At 43.9% G+C, this 19,851-nt stretch overlaps 1 protein-coding gene across 11 annotated transcripts in view; it reads right to left on the minus strand.

Moving 5' to 3' along the window:
• The window catches only part of LOC146193939 (mediator of RNA polymerase II transcription subunit 25-like), a 95,327-nt gene extending 76,381 nt beyond the window's left edge, over positions 1-18,946 (minus strand). For 3 of the 11 annotated variants that reach the window (XM_084602892.1, XM_084602891.1, XM_084602887.1), the window contains exons 1-7: positions 18,498-18,943; positions 17,964-18,009; positions 17,282-17,406; positions 11,714-11,812; positions 9,946-10,066; positions 7,063-7,128; positions 3,542-3,629 (exon numbers count right to left, since the gene is read on the minus strand). In XM_084602892.1, the coding sequence (XP_084459018.1) occupies positions 3,542-3,629; positions 7,063-7,128; positions 9,946-10,066; positions 11,714-11,812; positions 17,282-17,406; positions 17,964-18,009; positions 18,498-18,616 (664 nt within the window). In that variant the 5' untranslated portion in view covers positions 18,617-18,943. Of the gene's footprint in view, positions 1-3,541; positions 3,630-7,062; positions 7,129-9,945; positions 10,067-11,713; positions 11,813-17,281; positions 17,407-17,963; positions 18,010-18,497 lie in introns of all 11 variants that reach the window. The other 8 variants (XM_084602895.1, XM_084602893.1, XM_084602898.1 and 5 more) reach the window with 6 other exon arrangements.
• Positions 18,947-19,851: the final 905 nt, after the last annotated feature.

Consider the following 19,851-nt stretch of genomic DNA (forward strand, 5'->3'; position numbering starts at 1 on the left):
TTCCTTCTCTTGGATTCGTGCCCACAATAAAAGACATAATGGTCGCCGGAGTTAAATTCTCCCATTCCGGTCCACTTGAGCTCGCTGATACCCAAGATATCAATGTTCAATCTGTCCATTTCTCGCTTGACGATATCCAGTTTACCTTGCGTCATAGATCTTACATTCCATGTTGCTATGTGATATATCTCCTTGCAACATCGGGCTTTCCGGTCGCTTCCCGACACATCCACAACTGAGCGTCCTTTTGGCTTTAGCCCAGCCGCTTCATTCGTCCTGGAGCTACTAGGAATCGCCCTTTGTTCATCCCCAGTAACATGTGGGACGCCTTCCAACCTGGGGGGCTCATCTTCCGGCGCCATATCGATAATAGTATTGTGACTGGCCATAGGGTTTTCTTGGCAGGAAGTACTGGAGTGGGTTGCCATTACCTTCTCCAGTGAATCACATTTTGTCAGAACTCTCTGCCCTGACCTGTCTATCTTGGGTGGCCCTACACAGCAGAGCTCACGACTTCATCGAGTTTTGCAAGCCCCTCCGCCACGACAAGGCAGTGATCCATGAAGGGGAATGCAGCCACTAGTGCTCGGATTTGAATCCGGGTACTACGGTACAGTAGTCAGGCATCTTAACCACTTCACCACCACGGCGGGGCATGACACAAGATTGACAAGTTTAAGTGCATTTGATATCGTTTATTAAATCTACACTAGTAAACATTAGTCAGTAAAAAAAAAATGCAGCAAAAAGGGAATAATAAAGCATGATGTTGTGACGAAAAAGAATTGAGCGTCTGCTGACTGACGACGATGCTGAAGTGTGTGCAGTTAAGTGGGCTGTGCTGTGTCTTGTTGTGCTAGATAAGGCAGACTGGGTGAACTGGCCATATCAAGGCCCTTCTTAACAATATCAGTGTTAGCCGATGATAGGAAAAACTTATCAAGCTTACGTTAGCAAAACACAAGAGGTTGCAATTTTCAAAAGACGCAACTAATAACACAAACCATAAATAGGTAGGTTTGTATGACTGCACTGACAAATTTAAATGCTGGCAGACCCCTAACAGCTGATGCTACAGGAAGCAACCAATTAGAGCACACGTAACATTCCTGAAGGGGTCGAAGGCATACAAATGGCAAAAGCACTTTCAGAAGCCTCACGGTGCAGCATGTGGCTCAACTACTGAAATGACATTCTTTCAAGACAACACCACTGAAGCTTACACCCAAGCAGCTGCGAACTAATATAGTTCTAGCTTTTTCACTGACATTTAAGAAACAAAAAAATGCTCTGACACATTCCTGCAGAAAATGCAGGTGACTGAAAAACTCCAATTTTGTCCTCAGTATAATGAGTGCAGTCAGCAACAAGCTCAAAATTCATCTTATTTAGTGCAAAAGGACAGCACAAAGAAAACATATACAACACAAGCACTCACTGTTTGTACTGTCCTCTTGCACTAAATAAGATGAATTTTAAGACTGATCACCAACTAGCCCAAGAGTTCACGCTTTTAAAGCAACAAGCTAACATGTGAAAAATCATACTTCTCATTATTGTATCTGCGTGTACAGCAGTGGGCTACTGCGTTTCTACCAGCCTTTGTTGACTTTCCCAATCATAGCAGCAATCTCGAATGCTTGACTGTACTAAGTATTCCAATGAATTCTTAAACGGGCACATTAGAACCTTGTTTGATAATAGGCAGCGTGCCAAAGTAGAAATTCAGGACTGCTAAACCAGAGCCCTAAATAATTTTAGCCAAAAAATTCACCACTAATGACACAGAAAGCTCATCTACCTTTATGAATGCATCACAGAGCATGAAGGTATTCTAACTTTTTTGCTTAGCCATTGACCCACAGAGTCATTAGGTCAACACATACAGCAAACAGGGTCACATTACTGAAGCAGTTGCCGAGATGGCACGTGGCTTTCAAGTTTCTATAATAGTGCTTACGAAGACTACGAAGCAGGCAGTGGCACGGGGCGGAGTGGTCGTGCTAGGCCAGCTGGCCACTAAAGTCTATTTCATCGTCATGTTAACACGTTGTTCTTTTTCTGTTGTGTCGCCGTGCTCAATCGCTTGTCATGCCTCTACGTAACATTTGGTTGGAGGTGCGCAGTTATCCCCATCCTCGCATTGGAGCATCGACGCCACCTGTAAGCCGGGACCGTCGGCTGGAAACCCGTGGACGTCGCCGCACAGCTCTGCCTCAGCCCTTTCTGCTCAAACCCGACCAGCTGCTGTCCCTAGCCTCGTCCCCAGCACTGACAACACACGAGGACCAGGAAGAGCCTATAGTGTCCGCCGACACTATAAAGCGGAGGCGCTGAGATCAGCGTTAACAGCTGTGTTAGAGAAAAGATCTACAGCGTGTGTTCGGAGCGCAAGCTCGGCATGGGCTGTTCAGACTGAGAAGCCTGCCACGCTGGTCATCTTGCTCTGGTGCTCCGCTGCGACCCTGCAAATTTGCAACAAGCCCAAAGCCGACCCGACCGACCTCACAACCACTTGAACGAAGACAGCACCCCCACCTAAGCCGTCCAGCATGTCCGGGGCCTTAGCCTTCACCAAACGGTAAACACTGGACCTGATTCTCCGAGGCAAGCATTCATCCCATCTCGCATTCATTGTGATGGCAAGCATTTCATCTCCGAGTCCTCCACCTGTGTTCATTTGTCAGATCATGCATTGGATTACAAGAAATCGATCGGGACGTTCGCTCGATGGCCCCGGGTCATGCTACGAAGACGACGAAGCAGGCAGTGGCGTGGGGCGGAGTGCTCGCGCTAGGCCCGCTGGCCACTAAAGCATATTTCAGCGACATGTCATCACGTCGTTCTGTTTCTGTTGTGTCGCCGTGTTCCATCGCTTGTCATGCCACCACAGAAGAATAGTTTGAGGATGGTGTGAAATTGTATGGATGCTGGATTCTTGCCTGCCACTATGAGCAGTAGTTTTGTTTTCTTTAAGCACCTTAGTTAGCTGCTTAATCGCATACAAACATATAACCGTAGCAGAGTGAAACACAGTCCTTCCAATGAAGAATTTACGGGCGTTCTCTTTGATGATCCTCAGTACAGCAATAAAAGCGACTATTGAGTGCCTTCTTGCAATGACAAAAGTGACAACAGTGATGTGCAGTTGCTAGAAATGAACCATTAAAATGCTCAGCATCTGCGACAGTAATGCGGCACCCATAAAACTCACTGATACTGCTTTCGGTGGTGCGAGTTAAGATTTAAAAATTATTTTAGGCTAAAAGAAGCCTTCAATAATGGCCTTTGTTCTGGGTCGAGAATTATAGATTAAAGAAAGGCCGGTATTAGTGCTAAGAAGAAATAATAAAAATCTGAAGTCAACAGGTTGATGCTTTCACCATAGAAAAGTAATAGTAACTGCTCTTTCAAGCAACTTTTCTGAAACAAGGTATTTTATAAATCACCTCACTTTTTTTTTTTTTTAATGTTCCTCTCTGGAAAGCCCAGACATTGCCTGACAAGGGGCCAAAGGATCGCAGTGGCATCGAGATTTCACCTTGGAGCTGGTATCCTCGCAGCAACACCATGTGCCTACGATCCTTGGCATAGTTCTTGCACAGGGCACTCTGGAGGTCACCACCGGCCTGGAAGAACAAGCAGCATACAACAACCGTTGACATCTCCTCATCAAGGAAAGTTTGCCTGAACAGCTTGACCACAAGGCGCAATCCATTCGAAAGACCCAATACCATAGGTGCTCAATTAGGGAGGGCTGCACCGCCTAATCTTCTGATGGGGGACACCAAGTCTACCCCATAGCTTCACTCCATTGAGCCTATAAGCCGTCATATTTAAAACTCCAGGGTTACGACTATGCAGGCTTATTGACGATACTGGCAGCCGAGGACACATGATGTTGCGTTTCAAGTACTTACTTCCCACCTTTGCCTCTGGAAAATTGGGGACTCAAACTGCTCTGAGAAGCACATCTTCACGTCATTTCAATCCTGCATCCATGGGGAAGTTTGATTTGTTTTTAAGTGCATTATATTTTGTATACTGCCATGAAGCTTACAAATCTTTTTTGTTTTCAAAAGCCATTGCCATGCGGCCTTATCACTCGCATACTCCTTATCACTGTGACTATAGTGCACAGAATGACCTTGTGCTTGTTGCTAGCTTGTTCATGCTCGGTGTCGCAAAACGCGACTTTACCCCTTTCTTTGTAGCGCAAGATGTGCCAAGGTTAGTCAGGAAGGACTACAGGCAAGTGCAACCATTTTCGTGTTGTTCCAGATTTTTCCAGTACCTCTCGATGTTTCTGCACAGACTTTGAATTGAGCACTGTTGAATGCAGCGGGCATTGTTAGTTCAGTTCAATGATCGGCGAGCACGTTCGCTGCTATCTCCGCCTGCTAGCTACTTAGTTCTTTTGCAGACGCAAGTCAGCCCAACAAAGAGTTGATTTCAGTGCTACAACTATCTGTTTGTTTGTCGTCTACGGCACTGTCACCACCATGTGACAATATCCATAAACTATATCACATTCAAATGAATGTTTTATAACCACTCTTCAACCCTGCACTTGGTTCCGACCGTAGAAGCCTGGGTGGGAAGGTGACAAGGGGGTGGGTTGGGGGGTTATTGGTGAAACTTCGCTCCCCCTAATGTACAACCCTGAGGATGCCTATGCCCACTGCCACATGCAACAGCCAGGCCATAGGGGCTGCTCCCCCAAATGGCCACTCTTCAGAAATGGCCAAAATTGCCAAAGACCGACAGAAGCCAGGCTGCATGGCACAGGACATCCACAGAAAACGCACTGAAAACAATGATACTCCTTAAAAAGCAAAAGCAGTGACAAACCTTGTGAATTTGAGGTCATTTGGACTACCGAGACATGCTTTAATTAACCAGGTTTTTCAATTATTGGGATGCAGCAAGAAATATCAGGTCCAGGCAAAACGATCCATTGCGAGACTGTGCTGAGTGTACAACCTCCAGTGGCTCGATTACAGGGCGCCTACTAACTGCCACTTGCATAAAGATGCCTTAACACCACCAACGAGTCGGCTAACAGAAGTGTACTTTGGGTTAGCTGGTAAAAATTTTGTTTGAAAACAACTCAAAAAAAGACATGGAAGAGACAAAACACAACACGTAATTTAAGTCGGCTAGACTTCGGATGGCAGTTTTTCTGAAGGTCAGCTTTATGCGACAGTAACTAACATAATCGAGATGACGCTAATGTAACTCTCTAAGCCAGTGGTTCTAATATGAGGGTCCATGAAGCCATTTTGCAGGGTCCACAAACCCAGGCTCGGAAAAACAAAATGTGCGTTTTTTGGAGCACAGTTTAGCCACGACTCAATCCCAATTACGGAACATTCTCCCAAGAATTGCAGCAGTAATCCGCACAAGATCACCTCTGTTGGCCCCAGTCACCACCTTCCAGTCTATCCCACACCGTTCTGAAGTAGTAAGCATCTGTTTTCCGCGTCTGCACATCCCGATTTTTTACTGGCATCGACGACTGTGATGTGAAGTCTTGTCCGGCTTATCTAGGTCGCGAAGCGCAAGCTACATGTTCTTCCGAGCTGTATCTGAGCCGCATAGCTTTGCTGCAGTTCATTGAGCTGTGTGAATCTAGATGTCGCAGGATGCCTTTTTGAGACTGCCGCTAACGCAGTGGCACTCATTTTACCGGAAGACTCAATATGTCGCACTTGAAAGCTGCTTAGGAATCACTTTATCATTTGCATTGTCACGATTATGCAACCCACAGGCGGCAGGAAGCACACTGAGAAGCACGCACGGTCTTCTCAGTGTGCTTCCTGCCGCCTGTGGGTTGCATAATCGTGACAATGCCAATAATAAAGTGATTCCTAAGCAGCTTTCAAGTGCGACATATTGAGTCTTCCGGTAAAATGAGTGCCACTGCGTTAGCGGCAGTCTCAATCGTAAAGTGCCAGCGCTTCGTTGCTGATTGCAGATAACATGGAGCTCCCTGGCGTGCCTCTGATCTTCGTTGTAACGTAAAGGTAAAAGTAAATGATAGGTAGCGCAGTGGGCAAAATTTAATTTCTTTCAATCCAAAGGGTCAGCATTTATTGGACCACTGTGTAAACGCATAAAGTGAGGTTGCTAACATTAAAATTTTTACCTAATATATTGCTTTCCATTTACTTTCGATAGTACCTGCACTTCCTCACCAGCCATGATTTCTTCACCACTTTTCTATTCCGTGCTGTTTCGCTCTCAGCAAGCAAGTAGTATTGAAATGCAAGGAAAGCCTTGCAGCAAATGTAGGCAAGACTGCAGTCTCATAAATGAAAGATCACAAACCCGACAATGGGAAAGGCATCAAGAAGCAGACATGAGCACTGGTTTGTTCAACTCCCTTTCTATGCACTCAGCACGCATACAGCTATTGTCCGCAGTGAGTTAAGAGCTCACTACAGATTTGAAAAGAAAACAGAGAAGGTGTAGTGTACAGAGTTTAACAGCCCACAGCAACATCGGCTATGCAAGATTAAAAGGCTCTGCAGTAATACAGTACAACTTGCTTCCATCAAAACAAGGCTACTGTAGCCAGGATCAGTGCCATTCAAATCAACTGTTAAGCATCCTAACCACTGAGCCAACATGGCAGGTTAAAAAAAAAACAGAAATGACTTTACAGCATAATACGAACTGTATTTTGTGCAGTGCACTGGCTACACTGCAATCAACCCCTGTTTCTGACTTAACCGAAAAATAATACTGGAAGAACAGACTGTGCCAAATCTTAACTGCATGCTCTAAGTGTAAACCCTTAACATTAGGCGCAAACGCTCACAAAGTATTGATTAGGCTTAACTCCTGTCTGACGAAAAATAACAAAAAGTTCTTAGAGTAAATAAATGGAACTGAAGCAGAGGCAGCTCAATGTAACACAAATATACGTGAAAACAAGCAAAAAGAAACTTTAGGTAGTAAACATTAGTCTCTATATATGATGCGGACCAAGTGTAATGAACTCACAATACAAGAGTCGCAGTGGTTGCCAACTGCACGAAATTAAGTAGAAGTACCAACCTTTTCATATAATTTGTACAGGGCTGGGATTTTCCTTGGAGAGAGAATGCTGAAGTTGACTTGCCTCTGAAAGTCGAGAGTAAGAAAAAAATTAGGACACTTAGGCTTCGCCTTAAGAGTAGACACGCGATAGTATGTTCAATAGCCTAATCTATATTTTTAGCTATGATGGACTATGATGCAATGACTCAGCCCATTCAGTATGATAGACTGTGGCACAACAAACAATCACTCAGTTTTCTAGCTACAATGCAACAACTCAAAACTTTTTATTTTGTCATTTTTAAATATTTTTATTTGATTGCCTTAAACATTTAATTTTTTTTTATTTAGTGACAATAAATTATGCGTTTAGCATTAACCATTAATCACACATCACATTTCACATCCATTATGAACACAGCACTTATGATAACTACAGGCCTCCATATTTTCTTTCCTGCCACATTTTCAGCCCTTCCGAGAGCTCCCAACAATACTCAAGCTGAAACTGGTAAATGACTAGGGCTTTTTAGCCGAACAAGCTGCATACGGTTCCCGTAAAGAAAGAACATTTTTAAGGAACTACCAAAGTGTTGCCTGCACCAAAGTATAGCGAAGTGGACGGGGGCCTCTGCGTGTTTCCAAAAACGCCGTTCGTTTCGGCACAATTCCAAGCGAGTGCGATTGCAGTGCCGCCAGAAACCTACGGATTGCAATGGCACTTGAGCAGTTGCTGTTTTCCTTTGAAAACAAAAAATGGGAACTGCCACCCCCAGCTACTCTCACAACCAAACTGCAATAATACCAAGATAGTCATCTGTGTGCAAATCATCGTTTTCTCCTCCAAATGGTCATTGCACAGTGGCATCCTTTCTGGTCTTGATGGCTCGAGTACAATACAGGTAGGGAAAAAAAAAAAAGAAAAGACTACATATTCCCCTCCAATCTTGTAACTAATAAGTGAATTTTTGTTGCGCTTGAGCAAAAGAAATATACAATCGGCCTTTACTTGTAAAATAAGTTGGAGTTTGTCCTTAGTCTACCTTCGAAACACTACTAAAAACCATAAAGTTAACGCAAAAAAAAGAAAGGGCCAAGGTTGCTAGGCCCCAGGAAATAGTGGGCACCTCAAATAAGCTTCTCAAATGAAATATAAGCACGACAAATGGAATGAGAACTGGGAAGCAGCAAGATTTTTCCTGATGGAAGGTGAATACTATCACTATTATTTCTGCTTCTATGGCCTAGAAGCAGTTGCATAGACATTAAAAAATTGTGCCTCTACTTTTTTTTCTATCTGCTAATATCTTTGTGCTCATTGTTTGCCGTAAAGCCATGTTCAGACTAGTATGCAACACATGGATCGTTCGAAAGGAGCGCGAGTGTAAGCGCAAAAAACGTAATGTGTCTGTTCAGACTGCTGTTGCATTGAGCGTAAGATGCGCTACGTCTGCAGCCAGCGTGGGCGTTAATGTCGGAGGACCTGCGACTTTTACGACTAGCGCAGATACGTCTGTTACTGCGGAACCAATGTGCACAGCCGGTTCAGTTTTTCCTTTCTGGTCCTTCCAAATTTCGCGTGCAAACCAGTTAGCAGGCGACGTCATCCAACGCTACTATGCTGCTGCAGTGTCCCGGCTCACTAGTGTTATTGGCGTTGTGTTGGCGACTGTGTCTGCCAGCAGCTTGATCATGTGCATTGCAGAATCTTCTTCGCAGGGAATTATCAGCCTTTCATAAAAAGATAAGTTCGGCAGAAGCAGGTTCTCTACTACCAGTGGCTGAAATTGCACTGAGAAGTGCAAAACGATGCCTGGCTGCAAATTGCCAGTGCACTGAGTCAAAGTAGTAAGTGCTTTTTCAATCTTTTTTTCATGTGCGAACAAGCTGTCAACAAACAAATTTCTTCTAGTTTAGAAAAGTGTAGCGGCAAGGGATGCTCGCTTCGTCCCAGTGCATTCTCGCTGCCCATCGGCTCCGTTGAGCAGTGAGGGAACAGTTGGCCTGCAGCGAAAAGCCGATGCAGGGCGACGTTGTGGCCAGGCCACAGAATGGAGCTGGCGCAAACCCATCGACGTTTGAAAGAAGCTCACCACAAAAGAGAAAAAGAAAATAGCGTCTTCCGAGAGGGGACGAGGCTCCCCAGACGTTTCCGTGTCTGTTCAGTGCCCCGGCTCATTGGAGTCAGTAGTACGACATTTGAGTCACCTCCCCAGCCCATCTATAAGATCACTCCGGGGCACTGGTAAGCTGGATGCCGAAACCCCGGATGCAGGCAGACCGCACGCTGGAACTAAGTGCTAGCAAAGGTTGTTGAAAAAAAAAAAAAAAAATTGCTGCCTTGCTCCTTAGACCGTGTGTTGTGGGGCGGTGGCATCAGACGTTTGCCAAAAAAGTATTGGGGAAACGCGAGGACGGAAGCTGGCGTGCAAGACCACTGTCGGACCATGCGGACAGGCATGCGCTATCGAATAAGATTTGACAAACAGAAATTCTTTTATTATTCGTCCATCTGTGTAAGTTGCGCGCCCAGACAATGATAAGCTCATTTTCAGCTTGAAGAGCCCCGACCTCCGCTATCAGCCACTTGCTAACCGGTGCCATGTTAAAACGGTGATTGCCCGATCGTAAAGAATGCATCGTACTGAACGACCCAGTGTGAACATGCGCGGTCGCAAGCTATGTACACAGGAGTTGCAGCAGCTATGCGCACTGCAATAAATATGACGTTTACGACGGATGCGACTGTAGTCTGAACATGACTTTGCAGTTATCAAGTTCACACTTCACTGCACACACACTGCATATTTTCTCAAGACCGTCCACATGTTGGTGGTGGCACAACCAAATCAAGGCCTCCAACGGCACTGGGGACAGGGCAGAGCATTCACACGCTCTCACCTCGGCCATGACGGCAGCTAGCTGTTCCACTGAGTGCCCGATGTACACAGGACTCTCGAGCGCAGGCAGCCGGTAAGGTGGGGAGTTGCACACCAGGATGCAGTGCTTCTGCACCACCGTCCTGCATGAGGAGGGCATGCACCACTTCACGTGACTCTTTTCAAGGGTCTGAAGCTCTACTCACAACCTTTCCTGTTTATTAGTTCGTTTTCGCTCGACCGCTCGGTCGATGCCACATTCTTCCCAAAAAAGGGTACAGCCCCTATCACCATCGCCCACTGCAGCGCCCACCCCTCCTATATCCCTCCAATTAGCCCCCACCCTCTAATGCCAGCAAACTCCCTAATCTCATCCACCTACCTGATACCTTTCCATGAAAATAAATGTCACCTTTAGAGATTGCATTGCCTTTGCATGCCCTGCTGAACGCCATTTCTGCTTCTTAAGAATGGAATGTCAGCTACCCATGTTTGTTCCCAGGCCCCCTCTGCATGCTTCCTGTCTACATGGCTATCTCACTGTGCTCAATTTCTGATTAACCCTTTTTTGCCAGTCCTTGCTTTTCTGCTCCACATGTGAGATGCAGCTCTTATGCACTTTTCTCCAGAGAGACAAGCTGCCATTCATGACCACAGAGTACTTCCCAAATGCAATCCCGATATTGCGAGCAGCATTTTTTACATTACTGCAGTGTTCCCAGAGTCTGTCGTTAAGATAACGACTAGTTTGACCAACATAGTAGTTGGCACAGGACAGAGGGAGAGGTAGCACCTTGTGCATCTCTGCGCCTTGTTTGTGCCTGTGTGTTTTCTTACGTCCCGTCTTTTTAGCACAGTTTTACTCGTTCAATTAATACGAGCAGATAACGTTACCTTTGCAGGGTACAAACTTGTTCCGGTGCTTCTTCATGCAGATGGGGATAGCTTTTACATGCTTCTCCGGATGTGCGCACATGCCACCCAATCGCAGCAGAACCGAAAATACAATGTCTACTCCTGCTTTTCTCCCAATCGTTTTCAAATTATCGGAAACGGCATGAAGGTACAGAATGACCACCACAGTTGTTTAACTGCTCGCAATATCGGGATTCATTGCCGTGACTGTGCTTGCCTTCCATGGGTCGAAAAGTGTGAAGTTGTTGCATATCGCAAACATACGGTCACAAGAGAGGTCACCGAGGCTTCAGAGATTATGAAGCTAGGTCCAGCAGGTGTTAGCACTACATCCATCGCCATATCAAAAAAAGAACACGTGTTTCTTGTATTATCATAGAATTTATTATCTTATTTTCCCGCATGTTTTCCTTTCTGTTTATCAGAAGTGGCTACTTGTACTTAAACAGAGGCGCCCTGAATAAAACTATCAGTTGTTCGTGCTGTGTCTCGTCCCTTCCTCCCTCGTGTTTGTGATGGTGCACTGCTTTCTTCCTAGAATTCCTGAATGTGCTCCATTCCAACCTTAGTTATACCACTTTCATATATCTTCGGCAACAATGGCGTAGAGGTACGTCTGCCTCACATGCAAGAGAACTGCGGTTCAAACTCAGCTGCCAGTTCCACTCTGCAAACTCTTGTGCGAAGCAATGAAATCAGGCCTTACTAAAGTCCCTCAGCATGCAAATGGCTTCTGTCTTCTTATCCACTATCAGCATGGTATAACTGGTAAGAGCTTGCAATGACAGACAAGATGGCTACACTCGGTTCATGGTTTGTGCTTGTGAAACCATAAAAAAGAAAAGAAGAAAGTGTATAAAAAAAAGGATACTCACCCTGGTTCACGCAGTGCCTGGAAGTCATCGAAGACCTGTAGTGCAGTCCCAAGCCCTTCAGCGATGTGGCTACAAGCCTCTCCAGCCCCGCCAACAAAACTGCAGGAGAGAAGGCAATAGATTATCAAGAGCCGTTGAGTTGAATTGCAGAAAACTTCCGTTTCCAATAGAAAAACTACACCTTTTGTGCCTAAATGAAAGCAAGGTACTATGCTAGAACATACCAAATCATTCTTCCACACTGGCCTTGAAAAAAGTGCTTGAAGGAGCACAGACATCAAATGTTAGTTGCCTTTTTCTTCGTTAACTGCATGTAAAGCATTACTGAACACGAATCGCAATACAAGAATTTACCTACAAGTGCTGAATCATTTGAAATTGATTTCTTTTTTCGAGCAATTCTGGTTTCAACAGATGAAAGATCGCTATGGCATCAAAGATAAGTCTTAGATTGCATGAGGGATGAAAAAAATTGCGATACATTTGCTCTCGCTTCACTAATTATGATTCCTGCCATTGAAGCCAGCTGGCTTTAGCATTGTAGTGAATTAAAATGACGAAGGAGCATTTGCAAGTTTTTTTATCCCTCACGTGAACTAGACTTGGCTTTGACGTCGCAGCCATCGCTGGGCTGTTGAAACCTACACATGTGAGTAAACAATTTTATTATAAATTATTTTGCAGCCATAGGCAAATTGTGAAGCAATGCCTTACGTATCAATAACATGCAAGAAAAAAATTAGGTTACTATATACACCTTTAACAAAACAATCTGCAGGCATCCAATCTGCTGATGCAGGAGTGAAGAGTGGAGACAGAACTATCAACAATGAAATATTACCATCAGCATGACTACACCCACTGCAGAATGAAGGCCTCTACCGTAAGGATCTCTCCAATTAAACCAGACCTATTCCAGCTGCAGCAACCTTATTCATCCAACCCCCTTCCCTACCTTATCTGCCCAACTAACCTTCTGCCGCCCCCAGCAGCACTTGCCTCTCCTTGGAGTCCAGTTTGTTCCCCTTAGAGATCATCCTTTATCTTGCCTTTCCCTTATGTGCCCTGGCCACATCCATTTTTCCTGTCTGATTTCAATCAGATGTCACTGCTTGGATTTGCTCTGAGGCAAGCTCTGGTCTCTTCCTGTCTCTAAAATTACGCCTATCACTGTTGTTTCGACAGCTCTCTGCATTGTTCTGAATTTAAGTTGAACGATTGCCATTAGCTTTAACCCTAAAGATCTAAAGATGAGTATAGACTGCAGCTGCTTTACACTTTCTTCCTGAAGGATACTGATAAACTGGTAGCCATGATCAAAGGGTACCTGTCAAATGCCTGCCACACCATTCTAATTCAGATTACTGCACTCTTGTGGCCCACATCAGTGTCTACTACCCGCCCTAAGTAGATACATTCCCTCAACACTCGCAGCCCTTCACTACCAACTGCAAACTGTCGCTCCCTTCCAACACTACTGAAGATTGACTTTGGTTATTTTCAGACCCACCAGTCTGTGTTTCACGTCTAGGTCAGTGGTTATACTTGCAAGTCTCTGAATACTTCCTCTAAGCAAGCTGTGAATAATACTGAGGAGATCATGTCTCCTTGCCTAACACCTTTCTTTATAGGAAGTTTGTCACTTTCCTTATGCAGAACTATGGTTGCTATGCAGCCACTAGATATATCTTCCAGTACTTTCAAGTATGGCTCGTCTACACCCTGATTCCACAATGCCTGCATGACCGCCGTGGTTTCTACTGAGTCAAATGCTTTGTCTTAGTCATTGAATGCTATGTATAAGGGCTAGTTATATTCTAAGCACTTTTCTATCACCTGGGTAATTGTATGTATATGATCGATGGTAGAGTACCCTCTCCGAAAACCTGCCTGATCCTATTAGCGATTACCTTAGTAAATACCTTGTATGTAACGGATAGTATGCTGATTGGTCTGTAATTTTGAGTCCCCTTTCTTAAAACTTAAGATAACATTTGCATTTTTCCATGATTCTGGTACCATTTATGTCACCAGGCATTGTGTACACAGGGTATGATTCTGGCACCTTCAATGACAGCAGGCATTGAGTATACAGGGTGGCCAGTTTTTCTAGAAAGATATCCCCTCTGTACTTCAACAAATCTGTAGTCACCTGATCCTCCCCAGGTGCTTTCCCCCTTTTCATAGCTTCCAAAGCTTTCTTAATACTGTTATTCATAACTGAATGTTCCTGCTTGTTGCATACCACATTCTCCTTCCTCTTTTCCTGAATTTTGGCACACTGCAAGCTAGGCAAGTGGGATGCAGTCTCAGTGTGCACAGTTACCCTGCACTCCAAACAAACAGGTGGCAGGAAAGTTGTTCTGAAAGTGAGTGCACTGTCACTAGGACGATGCATAAAAAATAAAAAATAATAAAAGCTACAAAAATGCACTTTCCAACATACCTAAATGCTAGCATATTGCCTCACAAATACAAACATAAAAAATAAAAACCTTCACTGCGACATTTGAGACGCAAACGCAGGTTTCTGGGTGGAAAAGCACGCAAGTAAACAAACAAAAACCCAGCAAGCCAGATACACGAGCAGTATGTGAGATATGCAGCGATAGTGGACAGTTTTTAATAGACCTATCCCACCAGCCAGTTTCACGACGCCGCCGCTGCCGCGGTGCATGCTGGTAGATGTAGTCATTCGGCCACTCCACCCGCCTGGAGTGCCCGCGTGCCGCATTTCCAAACAGTTTTTAAAAGCTCGTGTGTATGCACGAATGCACTGCGAAAATTCACCTGTTATGATCCTGGGTATCATAACAATAGCACAAGGGAACAGCAACTCCTGTTTTAAATGCACCTTTTCAGCTAGTTCGGTCGAAAAGCCGTCGGCGCCGTCATTGTCGTAATAATAGCAGTAGTCGACAGCTCGTGTCGAAAATATTCGGGGGCTCCGAAAAAAATTCTATCATGCTGATATTTCATTGTAGTGATTGATAACACATTCGTGTGTGATAGACGATGACAAGTTATGAAATCATTATAATTAATTGATTAATTAGTGAATATGGGATAGAAAAATTGTAAAAATGGGTTCAAAGCTGTCGAAATGCTCAGAATGAAAAGCCAATGCTTGCTGGTGCTATTTAAAATATTCAGAAAATGTAATTGATGTTAATTGAGCTAAAATAAACATGCAAATTACAAAAAGGACTTCGTAGGTGTAAAAGTGTTCAGAATAAAAATAAAAAAGCTAATGCTTGATGATGCTAATTAAGAAAATTTGAAGTGTGTAATTGATCAAATAATTAACTTTCTTATCGTAATGGTACATCAAGACCTAAAATATTTTTCCACATAATGTGCTCCACGGGACACTTTGCAACAACTTACCCAGGTCTCTCCGGCCTCTGAAACCTCACTGTTTTTGCGCGAACACAAATAATACACATCACCTAGCCTACTAGAAGTCAGTTGATATCACTTATCAAATATCGGCTTTGTGCAAAATCCAAATGACAATTAAGACACGAAGGACTGGCGCCACAATTCCAGCGTACTAAAACAAAACTTCCAAAAGATTGTTTTCCATCAAAGTATTCATACATGGCTCAAAGATAGGATATAAATTCGTGATCACTCGGTAACAACCAAAACTAAATTAAGGGATCACTTCAGCTTCGCTGCTAGCTGAAGACACGATAGCGGATATTTTCGCGTTCTTTTGTTTTGTTATATTTATTTTCCATCTTTTTTATTTCTTTTTATACATTAATACTTAGCATCAGCAAACATTGGTTTTCCATTCTGAGCGGTTTGATACGATTCAAAGCATTTTTCATTTTATTAAATTATTTCAAATAACAAATTCATAACAGACATTTTGAAATTTCTTCATTACCATCTTGACGCACACTCACAAATTTTGTGACCTTTCAACCCTCTTTTCACATTTTTCATTTTTCAATTAGTTTAATCCATTAATTGATCAGTTACACACACTATATTCCATCAATTAGCAGAATCAAGCATTGGCTTTTCATTCTGAGCATTCTGACATCTTTAAGCCCATTTTTAGTTCTTAATTATTTCAATTAACTGATTCAATTACACACTCTAAATTTTCTTAATTAGTATCATCAAGCATTGACTTTTCAATCCGAGCAATTTGACATCTTTGAATCCTGGTTGCAATTTTTCATTTTTCCAACTATTTCAATGAATTAATCAATTATGCACTCTAAATTCCCTTTATTAACAATAAGCATTGGCTTTTCATTCTCAACATTTTAACACCTTTGAATCCCTTTCTCCTATTCTCACTTTATTAAATTTTTCGAAGTAAATAATTGATTAAGATTAAGAGATGATTGAAGTAAACAAATGATTGCACATTCTATATAATCTTAATTACAATAATCAAGCATTGCTTTTTCATTTTGAGGGTATCACCCTCCCTTATCTCTCAATATATTGTTTTTTTCTGTCAGCCAGTCGCAATTCTGAGCATTTGACGCCTCTTTTTTCTTTGTTCTCCGATTTTTCATTTTTCAATTACTTGAATTAAATAATATATTACACACTATGAATTTTCTTAATGAGCATCACCAAGCATTGGCTTTTCATTCTAATAAATTCAACACGTTTGAAAGCCCCTTTTTCAATTATTTGTTCATTCCTCATTTCTTTAATTCGTCAAATAACCAGTAATTACAAGTATTTCTTTAACTCGCCATCGCCTATCACACATCAATCAATCAGTTATCAATCACTGGAACCACAAATTGCCCCGCTACGATATTTTTACTTAGCCCCCGATTATTTGCGACATGCGGTACCGACTATGCTGTCGGCTTTTCTACCTTATGAAGTGTATATGCCATGGCTAAAAGAACGAAAGGACGGTTCAAACATTTGCCTTGCATGTAACAGTCCAGCACACTTTTCTAAAATAATGACAACCAATTTTTCTCGGCAGGGAAGTCTGAGAAATGTGCGATAAGTTTGAGTGAAGAGGTGATTCCAGGAGTGCAGTGGCATGCGCACGCGCTGGCCAGCCGGCTACAACTAACATGGCGGCGGAGAAACTTCCAGAAAACCGGCGCATGCGCAGATCGCTCGGTGGGATCGGTCTATTTTATTACGGTGGTGTTAGTTTGTGAAGCCTTACACTACTTCACGTCAATTTCCAGCAGGAGTGATAGATAGTAAGTGGCTTGACAAGGTTTGTTTAAAGACTTTTGGCATGGTAGGTGATTGTTTACATGACAAGGCTCCAATGTCAAAAGCCAGACTTCTCTAACAATGCTGCTTTGACCTAATGGCTGGTATTTATTTCTTAGCAGTATAAAACAAACTATCATGCAAACCTTTTAAAAGCAACATTAAACTTATCTACAACTTTAGCATAAGGGTCATTTTTTGACTCAGGTATTTGTTTTCTGTAGCCTGCCGTTTGTTTTTTGTGAAAAAAAAAAAAAGAAACAGTACAAACAGTAAGAACAACCACGTCAGATATGCAAGCAAGTTGTCCCTCCGTGACAGAGTGCTAGTAATAAGACTCAAGACACATACGAGACACGGTCGAACCAGGACAGCAGCTTGGCAACGTTAGTGGTTGGGGCATGGCAGATGGCTGCTGGCTCCGGAGCCGAGTCGGCTGCCATGAACACCACCAGGGCATAGGTGGTGCTGTTTGTCTGGTCAACCAGAACACACACAAGGGTAGTGTTAATGTAGAGCTCCAACAGACTCCAATGGTAGCTGGTATACAGCAACAGTGGTAATTCAATGACAAAGACTGTCACAGCTGCAACAAAGCTCTCACAACAAAAGCTGGAACTAGACCCATGTATGTTTACAAAAGTGCTGAGACAAAGGAATGAAATGCAGGTTGCCTTGACAGTGGCTACTTCCATAAAAACGCATGCAAGCTGAAAATCAATGTACACCAGGCTGACGTAAACACATACCAGCATTTCTTAATAAGTTCACGAGCACAAAGAATTGTACCACAGTGAACAGGGCTTGACATGGAAGTTAGAAACCATGCTGTACTTGGCTGTGTCGAAAACTGAAAGACCCACTGTGTTTCAGCAAATGGTACAAGGAAGCACTGCTCCCTCTCAGTGCATATGCTGATGTCGAGAGAAATTTATCAGTGCCTTCATGTTGCGCCTCTGAAGCAAAGCCGATACACAAGGTGAGATCGTGTTTGTGATATCTGCCCGCTTTTTGTGCGTAGCTTATAACTTACATCATAGCCGCAGTCTCTGTCATCAATCGGGCCGCCATTGAAATACCTGCAAAAAAAAAAAAAAGAGAGAACTTCAGAAGCCGCGATGCGCACATCGCTGTTTCATTGCGAGACCAATGGACATAAATGCTCAACTACAGCTCAACCAAAACCGCGTCACAAACGAAGACATAAGAGCCTCATTTTATGATAGGTGAATACACAAGCAAGCCAATGTACTGAATATGGTCAACTACTGTTAGCCCACATTCAATGCAAAAAAATAATAATAAGGCAATTCAAATGGAAAGAAACAAAAGCACGAGTTCTGACAAAATTTACAGAATACCCGTTGTCTTGTCAGTACTCCGGTCACAGGCGATGTCATTAGAAAAATGTATAAGCCAAGCGACACACATTTAACGCGTATGCAAAACAGTTTTCTCAAACGTAGCCAGCAAACGGCGACGAGCCCTCGGGCAACAAACGGACTACGCGAACGCGTTCATTCACTTTTCAAGTTGCACTAACAGCACCTACTACAGCATAACTCACTCCAAGGTTGGCACGATGTAGTGACTTTTGAGGCTCTCAACGTAAGGACTGAGGTTGGCGGTGCCTTCAACGACGATCACAACATCAGCCACCCAGTTGCCTTGGTCGGCGACCACCATGGTACTACAGCCGCATAGGCGCGACCGCAGATCTCATTGGAGACTGGTCCCAGTCGCGCACCGCTGCATGCCTGCTGGCGACACGGCTGGTGACTCACAACGTGACACACGCAGCACCCTTTTGATGCCGGACAGCGGTCGGATCGCAGACTCGGAGCCACACAAACACACACGCCGCAGTGCAAGTGTGCAACGTAAACGCTCGGGCCGCTGACCGACACACACAGCAGCGTTGCAGCGAGCGTAATCGCTCGCTTTGCTCCCGCCGCCGCAGGAAGAAAACGAACTTCGAGGGAGCGGCGCGCGCACGAATACACCACCACGCACGCGAATGCGAGGTGAATGCGAGTGCCTCCCAAGACGTCGTGCATGCTTACAAACCGTCGAAAGTTGACCGAGAAATATAACCAAGCCCTCGAAACACCTACTGCCAGTTAAAAAAAAAAAAAAAAACGTCATTTGCGGTGCTTCAAAGCTGTATGTGACGGGCAGCTAACGCGAGAGAGAGCCAGAAAGGCGTCAAACGACGGCTTTCCTTTTTTTTTTTTTTTTTTTTTTTTTTTTCGAAATCTGCTTGTTGGTTCACAATACAGTTCGTAATTTTATCTAGAGAGGAGTGGCTTGTCCCAGTTCCTTTAAGTGACAGCCCGTCAGAGTTACAAAACGGTAACCAGAAAGTCACACCAACGGTCTACCTCGGTCGCACCGCCAGCAGGCAAACAAAACGCAAAAAGTCTGCGGCAGTGCGCCAAATTCAAAACCCAACATCAACGATTTATTATAAAAGTCAGCTGCAAGCACCTTTTTAAGGCGAAAGCCTTTAATGGCTCATATTGTCGTGAACAAGTTTGTTTGTCCCACTTTTGCGGCGGCGGCTGTTACGTGGCGTTCCTAGGCGCGCGTTCGTGTGGGATTGCAGATGGTAGGAACGCTAGACAAGATGAGACCTCAGACTTTCGCCGTTCACTACTTTAGTCGTTAAAGTCCCTCGTAATTTTTCATTGCTTCGCTCGAGCCTACTCCAGATGACACAAACCAACACAGCTCTTCAAGGAAGAAAAAAAGATTGCAGTAGTTTGGCTCTGGTTAAACCTGGTAAGTTGCGTAAGCAATACTGCAAGGCTGTGGCTAAAGGTACGTCCGACGGACCCGATCAATGGTCTTAAAGGTACGTCCGACGGACCCGGTGCGTTTTTCTTCGGGATACGACGGACGGATCCGGGAAATATTTTTCA

Source organism: Amblyomma maculatum, chromosome 4, assembly GCF_055883805.1.
Source record: "Amblyomma maculatum isolate TAMU_Amacu chromosome 4, ASM5588380v1, whole genome shotgun sequence".
In the NCBI taxonomy this organism is placed as follows: Eukaryota; Metazoa; Arthropoda; class Arachnida; order Ixodida; family Ixodidae; genus Amblyomma; species Amblyomma maculatum.